This window comes from Xiphophorus couchianus, chromosome 24 (assembly GCF_001444195.1).
Source record: "Xiphophorus couchianus chromosome 24, X_couchianus-1.0, whole genome shotgun sequence".
Lineage (NCBI taxonomy): Eukaryota > Metazoa > Chordata > Actinopteri > Cyprinodontiformes > Poeciliidae > Xiphophorus > Xiphophorus couchianus.
The window spans coordinates 18,829,283-18,848,627 of NC_040251.1; the positions used below are offsets into that span (position 1 = coordinate 18,829,283).

A 19,345-nucleotide genomic window follows, 5' to 3' on the forward strand; every position below is an offset into this window, starting at 1 on the left:
CAGATTGATCTGTAACTTAAATATTGATGCAAATCAGGAAAATCTTGACCTGAATTCTTCAATCCAACAATTTTTTCTTCTTCTTTGAGACTCTGACAGAAGAAGTTCTAGACGTCAGAAAAGTCCAAACTATCGGACCGTTCTGAGCTCTTTGAGCCTCCAGGATCTCGACTAACTGAACCCAAACCAAACGGGGAACCAAAGACAGCAGAAGAATCGATGGCGTCGCAACTAGAACCTCTGAGATCTTCAGTGGAAGATCTGACGAACCTTCTCAACAGTGACCCAAACGGTGTGAAGCCTCAACCAGTCTGGTTTGGGTCAGACAGACCTTCTCTACCCTCCAGCATTACAATAAGACGGGTCACTGGTACCAGGAGGAACTTTGGTTCCAGAACTGGTTTGGATCACGTGTCTCTGAATACCGACACTTTTTTCCATCCTTTTTAGGAACCAAACGTGTGTCATCAACAGAGTGGTAGCAAGATGGCGGACGCCTCTGTGCTCCTTTTGTCTTCAGTTTGACCGGCCCATGTAGCCCGGTAAGAACCAGAACCGGGTCCTACGCCCGTTGACAAGCGATTGCTTCCTGGAGTTTTAAATTTTACCCAGCGTTTGGCCGTGACGTATGTAACGCACTAGAAGCTTATCTACGCTACAAACGACCATCTGACCCGATCCAAACAAGGTGGCTGTTGATGTTCATTCATTATTTGGAGGCGTGGCCAACAGGACCGAACGACTTCACTTCCTCCTTCGCTAAAACCACAGGCAGACTAAAAAAAACAAAAAAAACAGGCAGACTGATTCAGAAAATCAACGTCATCGGTCACAACTTCTTCTGTTCACTGATTGGTCCAGTCAAAAAAAATCAACCAGAGACAATCCAAGTCAAAGGGAGAAAGCAAAGGCCCGGCCCATTGGGCGATGCCACGGTTGGCGCTAAAGAGTCCGGTTCTCCACGGCGCCCAACTGGAACCTCGTTCTTCCAGTGGATATGGGTTCAGAATCACGTGAACCAAAGATCTCCAGATCAGATAGATGTTCCGGTACCAGAGACAAAATCTGGATTAATCAACTGAAACCTTGATGAGCTTCAGTCGTCTCTGGACCTTCTCCCTCCTCTGGGTTTAAATGTCACCGAGCAGCGAGGAAGAAAAACACCATAAGCTGTTTAGAGCAGCATGTAATGGAGAATAGGTCAAATCCAAGTGGAGAACATCTGGAAGCGCACACAGTGGACATCTGATCTGCGGTCAGGCTTTAATCAGCGGGCGGAGGTGGAGGGTGGAGATTACTGGCTTTAAGGACTTAGCAGGAATAAAGACGACTGGAAGCAGGCAGGCAGGTAAACACAAGGCTCAGGTAGAAAACATGACTGTCTCACACACTTTGGCTCAAAAATACATTTATTCAGATCTGACAGGAAATACAAAAAACAGGTGAAATGGTTCTGGAGAAACCATCTGGACCCAAAACCAGAAGGTTCAGAAATATGAATCCAAATCATACAAACAGAAAAATGTTTTCATGAAAATAAAACCATCTTTCACTTCCTCACCGGGACTGAAGGGGGCGCTAGATGTTTCTGATATTAGTCAAGGAGGATCCCTCAATGAAATGCTCAAATTTAAATAATTTATCAAAATATTTCAATGAAATATTAAGAGAAATCAATGAAATGTTGTTAAAGCAGGAAATATTTACAATCACTTCCATAAAGGAATCAATCAATAAAATAATTCTGATGAAATGCATCCCATAATAGTTTGTTCTCAGGCAAAATTAGCAACCGGGTCAGAAAGCACAAAGAATCATAATAATAATAATAATAATAATAATAATGTTTCATTCCCTGAGGCCAGGCCTTCACAGTAAATTCAGTATTAATAAAATACATAATTATCACACAGGAATTAAAGTTTGACCCAATAGAAACCTGCTAATATGGAACAACAACAGGACCAAATAAAAATCAAGACAAATCACAAATAAATAGATTAAAATAATAAAGTTATTATCAATTCAATAAAATTATTTTCATATTTCCATTTTCTTCACTGTTTTTATTTTATCTTCTTTCATGTTTTGTTTTTCTTTTTTTATCTTTCTGTTGTTCCATAAATGAAAATCTTTGTTTTTATTTGTGCAGATTTGACTCATTCAGGATCAACTGGACTTGTTACAGTAACATATTAATAATAATAATGAATAACTGGCTCACATTCAGACACTGTGGTGTAATTATTATGATGCAAACTGATTAATTCAGTAAATCTGAAGTGTTTCTGATCAGAACATTAAATATTATAAACCAACTGAAGCAAGAGCAGAAATGTGACCAAGATGCTTCAAACTTTAACCTGTTCATATGTTCATTTGTTTTTACAATGTGGGATTAGAGTCAGTATAAAATAATTTAGTTTATCGAAATTATGAGAGTCAAGTTGCAACAACTGAGAGTAACATCATAATAACACAAGAATAACGTCACAATATGTGAATAAAGTCATAATCCATGGCTCTAAAACTCCATGGTAGTTTTAAATAAACTTTTCATGTTTTATTTTGATTTGATTCCTATTTTTACTCAAACGGTGCTCAGTTGTCCTCTAGTGTTTCTGTTCTCAGAGCCTGAATCTGAAATGCAATAATATGAAACTAAAGCTGCTTTATTCTATGTTAAAATGGAGAATTAAATAAAATGTGATTATTAATAAATAAAACCCTGACTCCTGATTGGATACACACCCCAGCATCCTGCGTCCTGATTGGTGGCTCTACATGCAGAGGGAGAACATCTTGATGACAGCGTCCCTGAAAGACAGCAGGTGAGACCTGGGTTAGCTGGTCACAGGGGGGTCCAGGTGGGCGGAGCCTCAGGCCTCAGGTGTGAGCTTACCTGGCGAATGGGATGTAAGACAGGCCGTACCTGCAGCACAGACAGCAGAGGTCAGACAGGTGAGGCAGGAACCTGTGTGTGTGTGTGTGTGCTTTACCAGGTGAAGGCCAGAAACTGCAGCACACAGAACAGCAGCGCCAAGCCGTTGTTCTTCCACTGCAGAACCAGAACCAGAACCACAGAGTTCTAATAACCAACAACAGAACCAGGATGTTTTCACACAGAGTCCGATTCTCACCCAGAACGCAGCACACAAAGTCAGAACCAGGCAGACCTGCAGACACACCAACAACAGAGTCAGAACCGGGATCAGAACCTGGAACCGTTACAACGAGCCAAAGGTTGGTTCTGACCAGCATGATGACGGTGGCCAGGGCTCGGACCTTAGCACACATGTTCTTCAGCTGCCGTAACGGACCAATCAGGAACATGGTGCTGAAACCACAGCCAATAGGAAGAGTTTCACCACAAGGGGGCGACATTACAGCAACACATAGAAGTTTCTAGTGTTTGTTGCTACATGAAGGCAATCTGCCCCTCAACACAACCTCATTATTCACATGAAGAGTTACAAGGACAGAAAGGACGTAAACCAGAAGGGATCTGCGCCATCTTAGTAGGCAAGTGCAGCACAAACGTCCAGATCAACAAAAAGAAAACACATCAACACTCTTCACCAATCTGGAGGAGAACAATACATGAACAAAATGGCTGCTGTTGAGATCGACCCTTAAGAGATGGAGAATTAAAATATGTCAGACTTTACTGGAGTAAAGTTAACTGTGTAGTAAACACCAAGAGAGAGTAAAACATGGAGGAGCCTGAAGTCCATGGACGGATCCAATCAGGTTTAAACAGATTTATAAAGGACGTACCAAACCTTCATGTGAATAACAAGGTTCTGTTGACGAGCAGAACTGTGACGACACATGAGAGCTACTGTACGTATTAAAGCAATAAACACCCAGTTACATCTGGTCTCAGCAGAGACTAAAAGTTCTGCTTGGTTCTGGTTGGTACCTGGCCAGAGCACAGAGGTTTCCTATGGTGTAGAGGACAGCGAACACAGGAAGTCCAAACCCTGGGATCCACAGCAGACAGGTAGCCTGTTGGACACACAACATGTCCTCCATCAGGGACAGAGGACAAAACTCACCTCATCAGAATATTACAGCTATTAGTGGCGAACAGGGATCATTATTCCTCACCAGTATGGAGCAGACGGCCCCCAGTACGAAGCAGATGAGGAAGCCCTTCATCCGGGTCCCCCAGGCCAGAGTGGACGCCTGATTGGCTCTCTGCAGGCGTGATGTCATTTCACATTAAAAACCTTAAATGCAACTTATTAAAACAAACATTCTGCACAGATTTTAACCTGTTAACAGTAAAATATTTAGATATCGACCAAATGTGGACCCACTGTGTTCATCTTGCCACAGCTCTGAGGAAATGCCACCATCTTTTCTGGGACTGCTCTTATACACAAATGGTTTGGAAATTAAATTGGGAATTTTTCCATCTAGCTCTAAAATTACATGTTTTTTCAGTTTGAACATTCCAAAAATGTCTTTGCCATAAACCTAATATTAATATTAATCAACTTTAATCTCTACAGCTGTAATTTTATGAAGCTAAAATCCAGATTTAATGAATTCTCAGCTTATGTATTTCCATATTTGTCCTCTTTAAAGTGTTTATTAATACAAACGCCTCAAAAACTACAGAAATTTGTTTTATTTTACATTTTACTGGTTGTAATATATCTTCTACATTCATTCATTAAGTTCATTTGTATAATTTATTGTACGTATTTTGTATACATTAAAAAAATAGCAAAACAAAACATATATATTTTAAAATATTTGTTGCTTTCTTCCTTATATGGCACCGGAAGCTCATCTTACGTCAGAACGATAACAGCAGCAGTTTCTGATGAGACGACTCGCTTTAATTTAACATTCTGATTACATTTTTTAATTATTATTAAATATACCGAATTAGGTTATTGGATCTTATTAATAATTACTCTTAGATGTTCAGTGAAAACCAGTTCAACGTAGTCCTGAATCACCGTCATAACTGGGTTTATAAAGGTTATATCTGAGTAAACAATAAACCTTCCCCTCCGTTAATAGTGTAAAACTAATTATTTAATATCTGAGTCTAGTTCCAACTCCAGTTTGGAGCTTGAAGCCTGTTTTTCTATTGTTTTTAACTGGTTTCCTCCCAGTAAGCGGCTAACAGCACCTCCAGTATGCCGCTCCCATCCGAGCTGCCGCCGCCGTCCTGTCCGCCCAGAACCTGCTTCAGTTTATCCATTAACCCGGTCTTCTTCCAGAACCGCCGCAGAACGTCCAGAACCTCCCCAGCGGCTCGGTGGGTCCAGGTAGACCAGGTGAGCCGTCAAAGTTTCCGGCGGGAGGAACAGACTTTTACCTCAACAGGTGCAGCACTTCCGCCTGCAGTACCGCCTCTGGCCACAACGCGTCAGAGGGAGGCGCTGTTTCACCCCGAACATTTATATGAGGAATATTTTTGTTGTTTTTACTTAAATAAGACAATTTCTTCAAATAAAACTACAATAGCTATTTCTTTATTAAAGTAAAAGTACTATTTACATCCTTGGATGTTTTTACAATGTTAAAGCAAAATGCAGCCGGCACGCATGTTTGTACATACAGTAAGTAATCAGTCAAACAAAAAAACAACATTATAACACTGATAGAGCTGTAAAAAAATTAATAAAAATTACAATGAGGTTACAGTGGTTGCAATTCAGCTTCAACATTATTCAATTGTGTTTTCCAGCCATAGCTGCAGTTTTATTTCATAAAAGTCTTTTCTTATTTATCAAGCCTTTGAGAACATTTAGAAACAAGCTGAAAATGCTGAACAGACAAGCAAATCTAGCCAGAAAACAGCGTACAAAATTAACTGGTAAATAAAGATATTGACTCAATAAAGAGAAAGTGCTTTAAATACTTGGCCAGGAAAATGAAGCCTGTGTCAAGAAGGTTTTAAATGTTTTTTAGTTCTGAGTAGATCTTCAACCGAAGAAGAATTTTGAAAATCCTCTGGTTTCAACCCCTGGAAGAAACTGGTTTGACCATCAACTCATGGTAAGTTTGAGTCATTGATTGATCTGTAAGGTTCTCCACTGGAAAACTTTAAAAAACCAATGATGACACCTGAAAATGATTTCTGATGTAAAACCAGGGCCATGGAGTCCAGTGGTTTGGTTTGAAGGCAGGCGGCTGAACTGTAGAGAACTTGTTGGCCTTGCAGTAAAACCTCATCCAGCCCAATAAACAGGGACAGACATGGATCGCTCTCAGAGACCTGTAGTGGTAGAAAAACTTTCACCTGGGAGAAGTCTGTCGTCACAGCTGAGCTGTAGCCAAGGTTCATAGGATGGGTAGCAGATGTCTGTAATGAAACCAGAGGACCCGTTTGAAGACAGTCTGTCTCAGGGGACCTTGACCCTGGTGGAGCTCCAGTAGAGAGACTGAGGTACGCACACCTGGACGTGACAGGTTGGACAGGACTGTTTCCTCCACAGCCACTCCTCTATACACTGCAGAGACACAACAGAAACTCCTTTACCAGGAAGGATTGACTAAATCAAGAAACTACATGAGGTCAGCAGTAGTAGGAGAGTGTGTTCTTTGTGGGTGTGTTACCTCTTTGTGGAAGGTGTGTGTACACTGCAGCTCTCTGGTCCCTCCTGATCCTTGGCTCAAGTCATTATGACAGATCAGACACATGCTGTACGCATCACTCTGCAACACACACATTTCATTCACATAAACTCTCTGAATCACATGTGGAGCTGAAGACACCAACCTGGCTCTCCACCCACCAACGACATGACGTTTCGTCGTCTGAACTGGCCCCGCCTCTCAGGAGGAACAGCTTCGGGGATGGTGGGTATGAGCGAGGGTCTTCGCTCCAGCGAGGGGACGGCAGCTTCCTGCGGGGAGGGAAGGAGGCGGCGGGACGAGGAGCGTCGCAGCAAAACCCTGGCTGTTACTGGAGCACATGTGGAGGAGTGAAGGCGAGACAGCTGCATGGTTGAGAGGTTGGCCTGGACACAGATGATCAATCAATCAATCTATCAGTTGATCAATGTATTATGAATTAAGTTCCAATAAACAAACAACAGTCCAACCAAGTGCTATTTGTCTTCTGTGGTTTCAGTAGGTGTAAAGGTCAGATTAGCTGCTCTCAGGTCATGTTTCTCTCTAACACCCAGATAAACCACAGTGCAGCACCTGAGCCAAGTGACCCAGAGCTAAATACAGCAGTGAAGAAGCTAACGCAGCGTTTCCCTGCTCTCACTGCGAAGGAGGTCAGAGGCTGTAAACCCTGGAGGATTGAAAGCTCTGACTAAATGAAGTGAACTGATCTGACTCTTTAAGTCTCCTGGTCATCATCACCGTTGTTGTTCTGGAAGAACACAAACATCAAGGAAGCCTTACAACTGTTCATCATCTCTAGGATGTTCACAAAATTCACATTTTGGATTAAAAATGTGGACAGTTGTTGACACATGTTGACATTGTTGGGAACTCGTCAATGAAAACTCATGATTACAACATCCTGGATGAGAAGCAACGTTCTCTGACAAGAACGAAGCTAAACAAACATTTTTTAACATTTTAAGAAATTAGGAGAATAATTTCTTCACTTATATTTACACAAGAAGAAAGCTGACAGTATGGCAGTAATCTGGCTCAGTAGGTTCATCAGTACTTTTAAAATATTTCTGGTGTTTTTGGGTTCCATCCATTTTTTGAAAGTTTGCTCTAATCACTGATGCTTTTCTGAACAAAGAGCAAAGCAGCTTTTTAAAAAATTAGAACCAGGGTTTTAACATCATTTCACACAGTTTGGATTTATTTTAGGTTGAGTCAGATTACAATAAGACATCCAGATGTTTCAGCTTTTCAGTCTCAGGGTTAGCCATAGCATCAGAGGTTCACCTGCACCAAACCACCAGGAGGAATCCCTTTCATGAACTTCTAGGAATAATCTCATGATGTTCCTTCACAAATTCCTGTGAAAATGAACTGAAACATCTGGAAAGCCCAAAGCGTTGTTGTTGAAAGAACTGGTTTTATTGGTTGATAGAGTTAGCCTAACCCAGAGTGCAGGGAAAACCTTACAGTCCTCAGTTAGCATCAAGATGCCTTAATGTCATTTAAAACCAACCAGCAGCTTGAGGAAAACTGGCTTTCAAAATCCTTGATCACTAATGATTGGATTCAATGCTTACTGTTATTTATGAACTTATTGCCTTACTAATAAGTAACTATCCGGTTGCTGCTGCAACCAAATGCCTCCATCAACATCCAGGCTCATCCAGGCGTCCAGAGTCTTCCATAAGACTTCATATCTAATCCCATCGTTATGTTAGGTAACCCATCTGTTGACCTTGGCAGGATACCGAGACCATAAACTTTATCAGCAGTTATTCTGGATCCTGAGACAGAACTTTAGGGTGTGAGAAGCTTGGAGCAGATCCACCAGAAGAACTGAACAAACATCTGATTCCCTGCGCTGACTGATTGGGATCGCATCGTTAAACATCAGCAACACTTTGTGTTTTCTTACCAGACAGGGCAAAGACGAGCGGCGGGCAACCCTCATCTGGACCGGCGGCTCAAAGCTGCACCTGCTTTCAGGTCTTCCTCCCTCTGACTCCACATCCTCCTCATCCTCCTCCTTCTCTTCCTGCACCTGCTTCTTCTGATGTTCCCCTCCTCTGTTCTGCTGCATCCAGGCGTTGAAGATCCTGGCATCTTCTTCTTCATCCTCTTCTTCCTCTTCCTCTTCGTCCTCTTCTTCCTGGTCTTCTCTCAGAGGGAAGGAGTCTTCAGCATCTGAAAACACATCTTCCTCTCTGTCTGGATCCATCTGCCTCACCAGCACCAACTATTGGGACTGAATGTTGGATTATTCAGCAATAATACCACCAATGTGTGGTTGAAGTCCACTGTAGGCCCCAGCAGGGATTAGGTTAGCTGGTTAGCATAGCAGCAGAGGTAGAGGAGCCAGTTAGATGAAGGTTCATCCAGACGGTGGACTTGTTCTGCTGCCTTCAGCGCCTCCACACATCCATCCTCAGCTGTTCTTCCTCTGCTTGTTGCTTTTCGTTGTGTTTGTTTCTGCAGAATGTGGCGCTCTGACCTCAGGTCTCCAGTAATCCCTTTAGAGAAGACCTGCAGGAGGAGGAGGAGAAGATTACACCTGCTTACAGGATCTGTGTCACATGAGCTGAAAACACCTCGCTGCACTTCAGCTGCTCATTGATTATCGTCTTCATCGATCTGATAAACGCTGGTGTAATAAAACCAGCTCCAGTCACAGGTGAGCTTCTGAGTCAGTGCAGTTTCCTCCTCTGGTTCTCTTGCTTCATCTAATCTTTCTGCAAAAGTATAAATTATACTGTAATAACACACACTGAACTATTACACTACATGTTTAACATAGTTAAAGAATGAAAAATAAATCAGTTACAGAGAAATCAGATCTGGAAATCAACATCAAAACACCATATGTAAATTTGTTTTCAATTTTACTTTTGATAGTGACTTTATTGGACAACGTGATAAAAATATTTTGGGGATCTTCACTTGTACCATATTAATAAACTCAAATATGTTTAGACATTTTTTTTTATCCCTTTTGGAAACTGCGCATCGATGATATTCTACAAATGTATAATAATAATAATATTTATTGCATATATTTATATAATGATTCATAATAGTAGTAATATTAATAAAAATTTAAATTCTGAAATAATTTTAGTGTAAAAACTGTAAACACCTACTAAAAATGTCATAAATATAAAAAATATATAGTAAATATATCTTTTATATTAATTTTATTGAATTTTCTCCAGGCGCATGCGCAACCGGGACGTATTTCCTGCGTTGGAACAGGAAGTGGGCGGAGCCAGCTGCTGGTGGCGGATTGTAAACAAAACGTTAGCCGTTAGCCGTTAGCCGAGCTGCACAAGGCGGATATAAGAGGAGGACAAGAGTCGGTGAGCTTCAGGATGAAGGGTGAGAGTTTACTGACTCACTTTAAGCTGCTTTAACAGGACAGACCAACTTTAAACACTTTTATTATAAAGCTGTGTCGCAGAGCAGTGCTAATGTTAGCCTGAAGCCCAAAGAAAAAACATCTAATTCTGCCCTGTTGTCTGTTAGAGACGCTTTAAACATGGAAAAACTGCTGGTTCCCAGTCAGCTGGAGGTTTTCTTTAAATCGGCGTGTCGATAAGTCAACTATTGCTTTAAAATGCCTTACACCGATAATTACACTGCTGTAACTGGCTGTTCTTTCACTCTGGTTAACCATTAATTAGTTTATTCAAACAGCTCCACCAGGATCTGATCCGGGTCAGTTCTCTGGCCTCAGGCCAGTAAAACTGGTTAATTATTATTATTTGAGTGACGTTCTTCTATTATCCAACAAATTGAGAAGTCATTTATTTGTTTCCACATCACAGCAAGTTTGTATCCAACTCATTGATCAGAAGAAAAGGTCATTTCACCACAGAATGATCCTCCTAGTGTCTAACATGACGCCTCTCCTCCCCAGCCTCCGCTCTGCGCCTCCTCCTCCCTCCTCTCCGCCTGTTGACGGCGGCGGTGTGGCAGGTGATCCAGCAGCAGAGCGTGAAGCATTATGGGATGCTGGAGGAGTTTGTTACCCTGGTGACCGAGGCCGTCCCACAGCTGCTGACAGAAAGGCAGAGAGGTGTTCTTCTGCTGGCTCTGAGGGCCAAGGTGGGCGTTGGGACGGCTGTTTGGAAACAAAATGGTGTTAGAAAATGTGCTGAAGAACACATCCCCTACTCTAACATCTTCCAGGTGACCCTTTCTCACCCTGCTGATGATCAGACTCACCTGGAGAGGATCCGCTCCATCTCCAAAGCATCGGTAAGGCCGCAGAAATAATGTTACAAACTCAGGTTTGTCAAGAGGAAGTTAAATGAACTCACTGAGCAGGAACTTCATCAACATACCAAAAACAGAGGAACTTTAACTCACAGTAAAATTATTCACACTGATTTTCTAGAGTTAGTTCTGTTGGGATGTTTTTGTTTTACATGTTTCATTAATAAAAACCTGAAAACTGAAACCGTTGCTGTTGTTGGAGGTCAGATACATTGGAAGGATGCAGCTCTTTTTAATGGAAGAAGTTACCTGATTAGAAAATTCCTAGAAGAGCTGAGAATGGAGGAGGCAACCAGCCTGAACATTCAGCCAGAAAAATTATAGGTTAGACTGGCCTAGTCAAAGTCCAGCCCTGAATCCAGCTGGGAATTTCAGTTAGAACTCGAGAACTGATGCTGATATGTTGTACAAAGTGTTCAGTCAGAGGGTCGGGACAGAAATGCACGCCATTTCAGATTTGTCTTTTTTAAAATGATAAAATGTTTTTTTTCCACATCAAAAAGATGAAAAACGTTTTGTAGATAAAATCCCAGCAGCTGGAACGGAGCAGACTCTGACTCTTCCTCCTCCAGCAGGATGAAGAGCTGACTGAGTGCTGCTCTGCTCTCCTCTCTCTGACTCAGACTCCTGCTGAGTCACAGCGCCTCCTGCAGGTGGGTGGTTTCGCTGCAGCTCTCCTGAGACTCCTTCCCTCTTCATCGCCTCCTCTGCTCCTCTTCCAGGAAGTGTTTGACCAGCGCTTTGACTCCGCCCTCCAGTCGCTGCTGTCCGACCTCCTGACCCGGATCGAGCAGCTGTTCCCGGTGCCGGACTTCAGACAGGTGCCCAGAACCTCTCTGCTCCTCCTCTTCCTCACACCTTCGTCCGCTTGACCCGCTGTCTGGTCGTCCTGCAGGCGGCCTGTTGGCTCCACGATGCCCCCTGTGTTCTGGAGGACTCTCTGCAGGAGACGGACAGGGAACACCTGACGGAGCTCTTAACCAATCAGAGCTGCCGACTGGGCCGAGCAACAACCGCAGGTACGACATCAGAACCAGAGGGAGGTTCTGAATCTGGATCCGTTCTGATCCGTTTATTCCCTCCTCCAGTTTCTGGTGAAACTGAGGAAATGCTCCTGTCAGCCTGGTCCCACCCCCTCCTCACTAGCCCCGCCCACCCTGACCCAGCCAGCCAATCAGAGGGAGGCCTGCCGCAGCTAGACATGAAGGTGGAGGTGGAGGTGATGACGGAGGATGTGATTGGTCAGAGCATGTCAGAGGAGGAGCAGGAGGCGTCCAATCAGAGCTCAGAGGGAGGCGGAGTCACAACCGTGGTGGAGGGCGGGGTCAGGTCTGATCCTGTCAGAATGAAAGACTCACCTGGCCAATCAGAGGGCTCCCAGCGCACAGCCATTTCCCATAATTCCCGGCGTGTGGCTCACAGGTGTCCTGCTTGTGGAAAGTGCTTCATCTACCGCTCTCAGGTGAGTATTTACCTGCAGACTCAGGCTGGAAAACCGACTCAACATCCCTGGAGATGCTTTCAGTCTTTCATGCATGTTTGAGAAATCCTTCAGTCTCCGTGGCAACCATTCAGCTGTGGGCCTAGCCCGCCTTCAAACGTAGCTCCTCCCCCACTCAGCTCCTTCAGACTAGCCAGCAGCAATTAGCAAACACCTGCTGAACTCATTTTAAGAGCTACTTCTTAAAGCAACGCTGGTAAAAACGCTAAAGGGTTAATAGAGGAGCCATGTTGGGTTTATGTCCTGAAGGCGGAGCTTCAGAAACACCAGAGGCTCAAATCAAGACTTGATCAAAACGTATATTTTGGTTACTTGACAGTGCCATTCTGCCCCTGTAACCGTTGAGCTGCTCCCCAGGTGATCCGCCACCTGCGCTCCAACAGAACCTGCGGGTCGTCAGGAAAACCCGGATCTGGAGCCCTGCAGGGTCGGATTGAGGGGGAGCCCCGCCCCCTCCGGGCCCACGCCTGCTTCCAGTGCAGCTCCACCTTCACCACCAGAACCGAGCTGGTGACCCACTGCCGCACTCACCTGACCCGGCCCGTCTACCGGTGCGACCAGTGCGACAGCGCCTTCCAGCTCCAGTCCAGCCTGACCAATCACAAGCAGACCCACCGTCTGCACGACCTCAGCTGCTCCGTCTGCGCGCAGACCTTCAGCTCGCAGACGCGGCTGCTGCGCCACCTGCAGACGCACTCAGCCGAGGGAGCCGAGTGCATCTACAGGTGTCTGTTCTGTGACCAGAGCTTCTCAGGTAAGACCCGCTCCGATTGGCTGCCGGGAACAGGTAGACAGAGTTAAACTAGTCCCGCCTCCGTGTGCAGGAGTCACTCAGCTGCGGATCCACCAGCGCAGCCACTCCTCCCGCTCCTACCAGTGCGATCAGTGCGACAAGTCGTACAGCTCGGTGACGGGGCTGCAGTCGCACCGCGCCACCCACAGCGGCGACAACCGCTTCCTGTGCCCCCAGTGTGGCAAGTGCTTCAAGACCTGCGACGGCCTGGAGGGCCACCTGAGGACCCACAGCGGGGAGCGGCCCTTCCGCTGCCCCTACTGCCCCAAGGACTTCACCGCGCACGCCGGCCTCAGCGTGCACGTGAGGCAGCACACGGGCGAGAAGCCGTACGTCTGCACGGTGTGCGGGAAGGCGTGGCCCTCTGGTGGAGACCTGCAGAAACACATGAGGACCCACACCGGGGAGAGGCCCTACGTCTGCCAGGAGTGTGGGAAAGCCTTCTCCATCTCCTGCCACCTGACTGAGCACCGCCGCATACACACAGGTGAGCTGGTCACATGACCTTCATCAGCAGCAACCTGGAGCTAAATGTTAGCCAATAGTAAAACATTGACATTGGTAAATATAAAGTGCTAAAGGATTTATTTATTCACTAATCTCACTGCTGCATTTGAGTTTTTACACTTCTGTAAGCAATAAATCCCTGTTAGCCTCTCTGATCAGTGTCTTTGTTAGCAGCTGTTAGCCTCTCTGTACATGTCAGTGTTTCCATAAATCAGTCTAAAGTACAAACATGTGAACAGTTTCTAAAACAGATCAAGATTTATCGTAGCTTATTGAAGGTTAGCCACACTGCCCCCTTCTGTCCAACTACAGCCTGTCCAGTAAATCCAGTTCTGTCCGTCTGGTTCTCCTGCAGGAGAGAAACCATTCTCGTGTCCTGAATGTGGGAAGTGTTTTCGGAGACGGTTTGACCTGAAGAAGCACCTGCTGTCCCACAGCAACGTTCGTCCCCATCCCTGCACCTTCTGCTCCAAGAGCTACACCCGACAGACTCACCTGAACCGACACCTGCTGACCCACAGGACAGCTGACAGGGAGGTGGAGGAGGAGGCGGAGCCTGTTGAGGAGGCCTGACCTCCTGAAGAACAGCTGTTATGATCTGACTGATTTTCTACTTAAATCCATGTTCATCCAGTGTGAACAACTGAGTGACCAGACCTGATGCGGAGCAGTTAAAGGATAGATTTTAGCCATCATGTAAATATGTTTATAAGTTTATTAGATCTTCAGCTGAGATGATAAACAGATTTATTGGATCTCTTTGCAGAACTTCAGATGTCTTTGTTTGAACAGAACCTCTTAATAAAACCATTTGGATTAAACTTTGTTCATCTATGATTCATTTCCACACTAAATGACTAAAACGGAGGAGTTAATCAGGAGATGTGGACAAACTTTAATTGGCTTGTTTGACAGGAAGTGACTGATGTTCTGGGTCTAGTCGTCGTCTCCTCCCGACTTCTCGATCACTTTCTTCATCCACCGGCCCATCCTGAACAGGTGGGTGTAGAAGCCGTACTTCCCGTCGCGGTCGCAGCCCTCGCCCCAGGACACGATGCCGATCTGGTACCAGCGGTTCTCTGCCGGGTACTGAACAGAGGGCAGATTCTGGATCAGGCTGGAAACTCGAATCCGAGTCAACCGCCAAGACTTTTACCCATTAACTCATTTTATTAAAGACACCACCCCCTGCTGGTCACTAGAAGCATTGCAGGCTCATTCCTTACCTTCATCACAAACGGTCCTCCGCTGTCGCCCTCACAGGCGTCACCACGTTTGTTCTCTTCTGGTTTATAACCTGCATAAACAAAGTCTCTTATTTAAATGGGGCAACTAGAGGGGAACCTCGGGGCAGAAAGACAGCAGACATGACCTTTGACACTGTTGATGGGCTCCATAGTGATTTTTTAATTAATTTCCTAACTTACATTTTCAAACATTGAAGTGGTTTTAACTTTCTACTTTGTGGGGATGAGAATTACAGTAACAATCAGGGTCTGCAAACAGTGATCATATTAGACTCGTAGGATCAGACATTTCTGACTTTCCAAACCAGAACTCCTAACTGGAGCATTATCCAAGTCCAAATGAGTCATTGTGGACAACAGGAACCGTTACCTGCACAGAACATGTTGTCTGTGATCCTCACTGAGGTGGACTTGCGGCAGATGTCCTGTTCCACTATCGGAAGGTGGATTTGTTGGAGAACTGAAGGTAAGTTTCTGGCTGAAGGGTTCCAGGTTTCCTGCAGGTTCCCCCAGCCGGTCACTCGCCCCTTGAAGCCTTCGCTCATTAGCCTGTGAGGGAAACATGGTTTCTGGTTCCAGTTGGACAATGGAGACAAAAACCTTTATGCATAAAGGTTTGGACAGACAGGTGTGTTCATCTTACGTTTTGGCGACCTCTTTGCTGGGCAGACAGATGGGGTGGATCTGGTCTGAGAAAGTGACGGGTCGCCTCAGGTGCAGCAGAGCGACGTCCCGGTTCAGATTCTCCCTCCAGTTGTATTTGGGATGGACGATGATTTCATCGATCGCCACGATCTTCTCGATTCCTCGCTCAAACCTGGAGAGAGGAAGAAGGATGCGCCTCCCGTCAGCATGGTGTCATGTTAAACTGGGTCAGAACTACACATACACCTCCAGGTATCTACCACCTTAGTTTGAGGTGAAGTGGATCAATTTTAAGGTGGTCTTCTTTCATTATTCCTTCCTCTTTGTGTAATGCACCAGTACAAATGGCAGCAAAACACCCCCTCAGCATGATGGTCCCACTACCATGCTTGACATTCCCAGAACATTCTTCTTGTCCACCAAGCTAATCTCCAGAAGACCCTGACCTCCGCCTGACTGAATATTTCTAGGTAAAAAGTCTGATCGGTACCAGGTCAAACTGTTGAGATCAACATAGATGGTGGTTAGTGGAGAAGACAGCAGGCAGATTGTCTCACTTGGCTCTGTTGTGTTTCCCCAGTCGGACCAGGATGTCGTCGACAGTGTAGTTCTTGTTCCAGGGCGGGTAGAGGACGCAGTGCGCTGCAGTCAGGATCCACTCGTCACTGATCAGACTGGCTCCACAGAGGAGCTCCTGTGGGCTGCGTTTGTACAGCATCACCTGCCTGCAAACAGCAAAATCCTTCTGCTCATCCCTTGATCTGTCTTTTATTGTGGTAGCAGCCATGATGTCTCGTAGCTGTAGGTGCGGTTACCATGGAGCTGAAGCAACCTCAGCTTCGTCACCCCCAACGATCCGTTGCTCTCTGTAGGACTCCAGGAGCTCGTTCTCGTTTTTATCCTGTTTGCCCTTCTGTTCAAATAGAGGACGCTGCCCGCAGACTGAAACACAGTCAGACACCAGTTAACACACCAGTTTGCCAGTATCTCAACCAACTGGTGCAGTGAAACAAACACACCAACAGCGTGCCACTGTTGCCAATAAACACTGTTTTCTAGCAGCTGCTCGATCTTTTTATGTTCAATTTTATGTCTAAATGTCAATTTAGTTCATTAAAATACAGATAACTTTGACAGGTAACATTCTTTATGTATTTTAATCTTTAACTAGTAATATTATAACATGTTGCTTGTTACAAGTACAGGCTGTAGCAACGAGTTGTGGTCAGATGACTCACCACTTTCTCCTTGACCAAAGGAACGAGGACTGAAGAAGAGTTTTTTCTCGGGACCCAGGACTGTTCGCTCCGTTCCTCTGTCGTCTGTTAACTCCTCTCCCCCAAACAGAGGATCCTCTGAGACACACAGGTGAACAGCAGCAACAGGTGAGGGGCCAGCCGACCCGTATGCTGGTGTAATGACTGGTCATGGGTTGGTACTGTACCGCACAACTCCAGGTCACAGTAGCCGATTGTGATGTTTCCAGAAATCTCCACGTAGCACCAGGGGCCCTCGGGGTCGTTGTCTGGGTTTCTGCACTTGTTTCTCTCCAGAACCACCTCTGGGATGAACGTTTTACCCCGTCTGAGGGCTACAGCCTCTGGTGATGACCACGCAAGACAGGTGTGCCCTTGCGCGGTGACACTGAGGTCACCAGTGTAGTCAATGCCATAGTTTGGTAAACAAACTGTATTCCTGACTGGTTCTGGTGCCACAGTGGTCGGGACAAACACCTCACCTTGACAAAAAGCAGGTGTTTACTCAAACTATCCTTCCAGTACCAAACAACATGGTGGCAGCAGACCGTGAAGGGGGGGTTTCTATGAATTCAGGTGAACTCTTACCACATTTAGGTACTCTGCAGGTCTCTTTCTGGACCGTTGGGTCTGTGGTGAAACACCAAGGTCCTCCTGGACGGTTGTCAGGGTTCCTGCAGAAGTTCTCCTTCAGGACGCTGTTTAGTACCGAAGTATTAAACTCCCTGCAGACAAACAGTTACCACAGAACTTCAGGTCCATTAGTTTGTTGACTTGTAAAATTTCACACTTATTGGTTGTTGTTGGTCATTTGACTGGTTCTGGTTAGCTTAAGAGTTGGTCAATGGTTGACTGGTTGGGTTGTAGTAGATCTATGTTGTTTGGCTTTCATGTACATGGGTTGTTAGTTCTGAGGTTGCTGGTTGATCTCATGTCTCAGATTTGGTGATTAATGAGACACTCAAAGCTTTCAGTAAGCTGGTTAACGGTTTACAGATTAGCTAGTTTGATTATTGATAAAGTTAGTAGTCCAGTTAGTTGCGAAGCTTTGAACTAATATCTTAGCCGGTTAGTTGATTGATTGATTGATTGATTGATTGATTGTTCTGTGCCACACATGAACTTGTGGTTGGCCAATTGCTTGGATTGTTAAAGACGTGGTTGGTTGATCAGTTGGTCACTGGGTTGGTTGGCCATTTTGTTGGTTGGTGTTTTCTTTACTTAATTAGTGAAGTTGTTTTGTAGATAACTGAGTCGTGGTCATGTTAGTAGCTTGCAGCAGAGATTGTTGGGTGAAACCTTTATCATTGTGTTCCTCAGGTTCTGGTGAGGTAAACATACCTGTAGATGGGATGAGGGAACCTGCCTGTCCAGTATTGGCATTTTTTGCCCGATTCTGTGATGTTGATGTCTCCTTTATAGCTTCCTCCAATACCAGTGACACACTCACCTGCACACAGCAGAACCGTTAACCATGTGACGACTGGCTACCTGCTTTTACCTTCTGGTAACCGGTTTGTTACCTTGCACACAACCCCTGATGATGTTGATGTTTTCTTTTGTTCTTTGCATCTTGGTTCCTTTACAGTCTGTTGGAGACAAACAGCAGCTGCATGTTTGTGTGCTGAACTGCTCTGGACTTTGGTTCTGTTTGCAGTGCAGCTGCATCAGCTGAATAAACTTCACTTAAACTACAAACCCAACTGGATTAAATCAGCACCAAGTCCAGTAACAACTTGGTTCTTCTGGGAGTAAATGTCACCAGAACCAATAAACTTCAAGTTAATTTAGCTTTAATTAAACCAAAAGCAAAGGAAGCTAAGCTAACGGTTTGATCACAACATCATTGTCTCTAGATAATTTCCTTGTTCTTCAGCTGGAGGATATTTACGTACCCAGATACGTGGTCCAGAACTTTTCCTGCAGAAACAAAAAGTTTATTGTATTGATCTGATCTCAGAGCGGTTAGCCATGACAGTTACAGTGAAGCCAAACCGTTTTATCGTTCTGCTCAAACACTTCTCTGGCTTCTTCATGGTCACAGATTTCCTCCACACACTCCCTCTCCAGGTTACCTGAGGAGAAACAACACACACACACACACACACACACCGCTCAAATTCACATGGAGGAGAGTGTGTGTCCAGCCGAGTGTGACCTGCTGAGTTACCTGGTTTCATCTCCTCCCACAGTTGATTGGCTCGGCGGTTTCGGATCAGAACCTGTGAAGCCAGCTGGCTGTTGAGAAAAACTAGAAAAACATAAAATAATCAAAAGATACAATTTAAAGATTAATATTCAGATGTTATTTCTGGAGACAATAACACAGTAAATACTCGGTACCATTGTTGGCCAGACAGCTGTGCAGCGCAAACAGCAGCAGAACAGCGGCCCGTTTAGACGTGGGTTCCACCATGATCCAGAACCTCAGAACCCGACCCAGCAGCGTCCAGTCGTGCTCTCAGTCTTTCTGAACTCTGCTGGTGGAGGCAGGAGAAGCTTATCGACTGAAGGGTCAAAGTGT

The 19,345-nt window shown here is 45.0% G+C and overlaps 4 protein-coding genes across 6 annotated transcripts; 1 reads left to right on the plus strand and 3 right to left on the minus strand.

Annotated features, from left to right (window-relative positions):
• Positions 1–1,391: 1,391 nt before the first annotated feature.
• sft2d2b (SFT2 domain containing 2b) lies at positions 1,392–5,373 on the minus strand. The gene is made up of 8 exons (XM_028010771.1): positions 5,150–5,373; positions 4,111–4,200; positions 3,923–4,008; positions 3,256–3,337; positions 3,141–3,176; positions 3,000–3,058; positions 2,903–2,932; positions 1,392–2,817 (listed from the first exon to the last, which is right to left on the minus strand). Exons 1-8 carry the CDS (start codon positions 5,219–5,221, stop codon positions 2,781–2,783), a joined length of 492 nt encoding a protein of 163 aa, XP_027866572.1. The 5' UTR covers positions 5,222–5,373; the 3' UTR covers positions 1,392–2,780.
• Positions 5,374–5,479: 106 nt separating this feature from the next.
• On the minus strand, positions 5,480–8,840 carry LOC114140626 (histone H3.v1). The gene is made up of 4 exons (XM_028010736.1): positions 8,516–8,840; positions 6,762–6,986; positions 6,583–6,681; positions 5,480–6,476 (listed from the first exon to the last, which is right to left on the minus strand). Exons 1-4 carry the CDS (start codon positions 8,816–8,818, stop codon positions 6,369–6,371), a joined length of 735 nt encoding a protein of 244 aa, XP_027866537.1. The 5' UTR covers positions 8,819–8,840; the 3' UTR covers positions 5,480–6,368.
• A 337-nt stretch (positions 8,841–9,177) lies between these two features.
• LOC114140550 (zinc finger protein ZFMSA12A-like) lies at positions 9,178–14,494 on the plus strand. Of its 3 annotated transcripts, none has more exons than XM_028010594.1 (11): positions 9,178–9,271; positions 9,810–9,972; positions 10,514–10,701; positions 10,786–10,854; positions 11,445–11,525; positions 11,595–11,693; positions 11,768–11,891; positions 11,961–12,334; positions 12,731–13,127; positions 13,198–13,653; positions 14,029–14,494. In XM_028010594.1, exons 2-11 carry the CDS (start codon positions 9,966–9,968, stop codon positions 14,244–14,246), a joined length of 2,013 nt encoding a protein of 670 aa, XP_027866395.1. In that variant the 5' UTR covers positions 9,178–9,271; positions 9,810–9,965; the 3' UTR covers positions 14,247–14,494. The 3 variants fall into 3 exon arrangements, with proteins under 3 accessions (XP_027866395.1, XP_027866397.1, XP_027866398.1); XM_028010596.1 differs by having other exon boundaries at positions 11,448–11,525; XM_028010597.1 differs by lacking the exon at positions 11,445–11,525.
• A 54-nt stretch (positions 14,495–14,548) lies between these two features.
• Positions 14,549–19,310, minus strand: f2 (coagulation factor II (thrombin)). The gene is made up of 15 exons (XM_028010603.1): positions 19,165–19,310; positions 18,992–19,072; positions 18,817–18,896; positions 18,717–18,741; positions 18,345–18,410; positions 18,163–18,271; positions 17,410–17,546; positions 17,010–17,303; positions 16,804–16,920; positions 16,381–16,507; positions 16,123–16,290; positions 15,564–15,737; positions 15,291–15,469; positions 14,900–14,970; positions 14,549–14,762 (listed from the first exon to the last, which is right to left on the minus strand). Exons 1-15 carry the CDS (start codon positions 19,235–19,237, stop codon positions 14,610–14,612), a joined length of 1,854 nt encoding a protein of 617 aa, XP_027866404.1. The 5' UTR covers positions 19,238–19,310; the 3' UTR covers positions 14,549–14,609.
• Positions 19,311–19,345: the final 35 nt, after the last annotated feature.

Excerpts from the sequence above, each read along its gene's own strand:
- f2 (XM_028010603.1), bottom strand. The coding sequence starts at position 19,237 with ATGGTGGAACCCACGTCTAAACGGGCCGCTGTTCTGCTGCTGTTTGCG. Across the intron at positions 19,073-19,164 it reads CAGCTGTCTGGCCAACAATG|TTTTTCTCAACAGCCAGCTG; the intron begins GTACCGAGTATT and ends ATGTTTTTCTAG. Across the intron at positions 18,742-18,816 it reads TTGAGCAGAACGATAAAACG|GAAAAGTTCTGGACCACGTA; the intron begins GTTTGGCTTCAC and ends TTGTTTCTGCAG.
- LOC114140626 (XM_028010736.1), bottom strand. The coding sequence starts at position 8,818 with ATGGATCCAGACAGAGAGGAAGATGTGTTTTCAGATGCTGAAGACTCC. Across the intron at positions 6,987-8,515 it reads GCTCGTCTTTGCCCTGTCTG|GCCAACCTCTCAACCATGCA; the intron begins GTAAGAAAACAC and ends ATCTGTGTCCAG. Across the intron at positions 6,477-6,582 it reads CACACACCTTCCACAAAGAG|TGTATAGAGGAGTGGCTGTG; the intron begins GTAACACACCCA and ends GTGTCTCTGCAG.
- LOC114140550 (XM_028010594.1), top strand. Across the intron at positions 10,702-10,785 it reads TGCTGGCTCTGAGGGCCAAG|GTGACCCTTTCTCACCCTGC; the intron begins GTGGGCGTTGGG and ends AACATCTTCCAG. Across the intron at positions 11,892-11,960 it reads GGGCCGAGCAACAACCGCAG|TTTCTGGTGAAACTGAGGAA; the intron begins GTACGACATCAG and ends TCCCTCCTCCAG.
- sft2d2b (XM_028010771.1), bottom strand. The coding sequence starts at position 5,221 with ATGGATAAACTGAAGCAGGTTCTGGGCGGACAGGACGGCGGCGGCAGC. Across the intron at positions 3,338-3,922 it reads AACCTCTGTGCTCTGGCCAG|CACCATGTTCCTGATTGGTC; the intron begins GTACCAACCAGA and ends CTGTGGTTTCAG. Across the intron at positions 2,818-2,902 it reads TCTTACATCCCATTCGCCAG|GGACGCTGTCATCAAGATGT; the intron begins GTAAGCTCACAC and ends GCTGTCTTTCAG.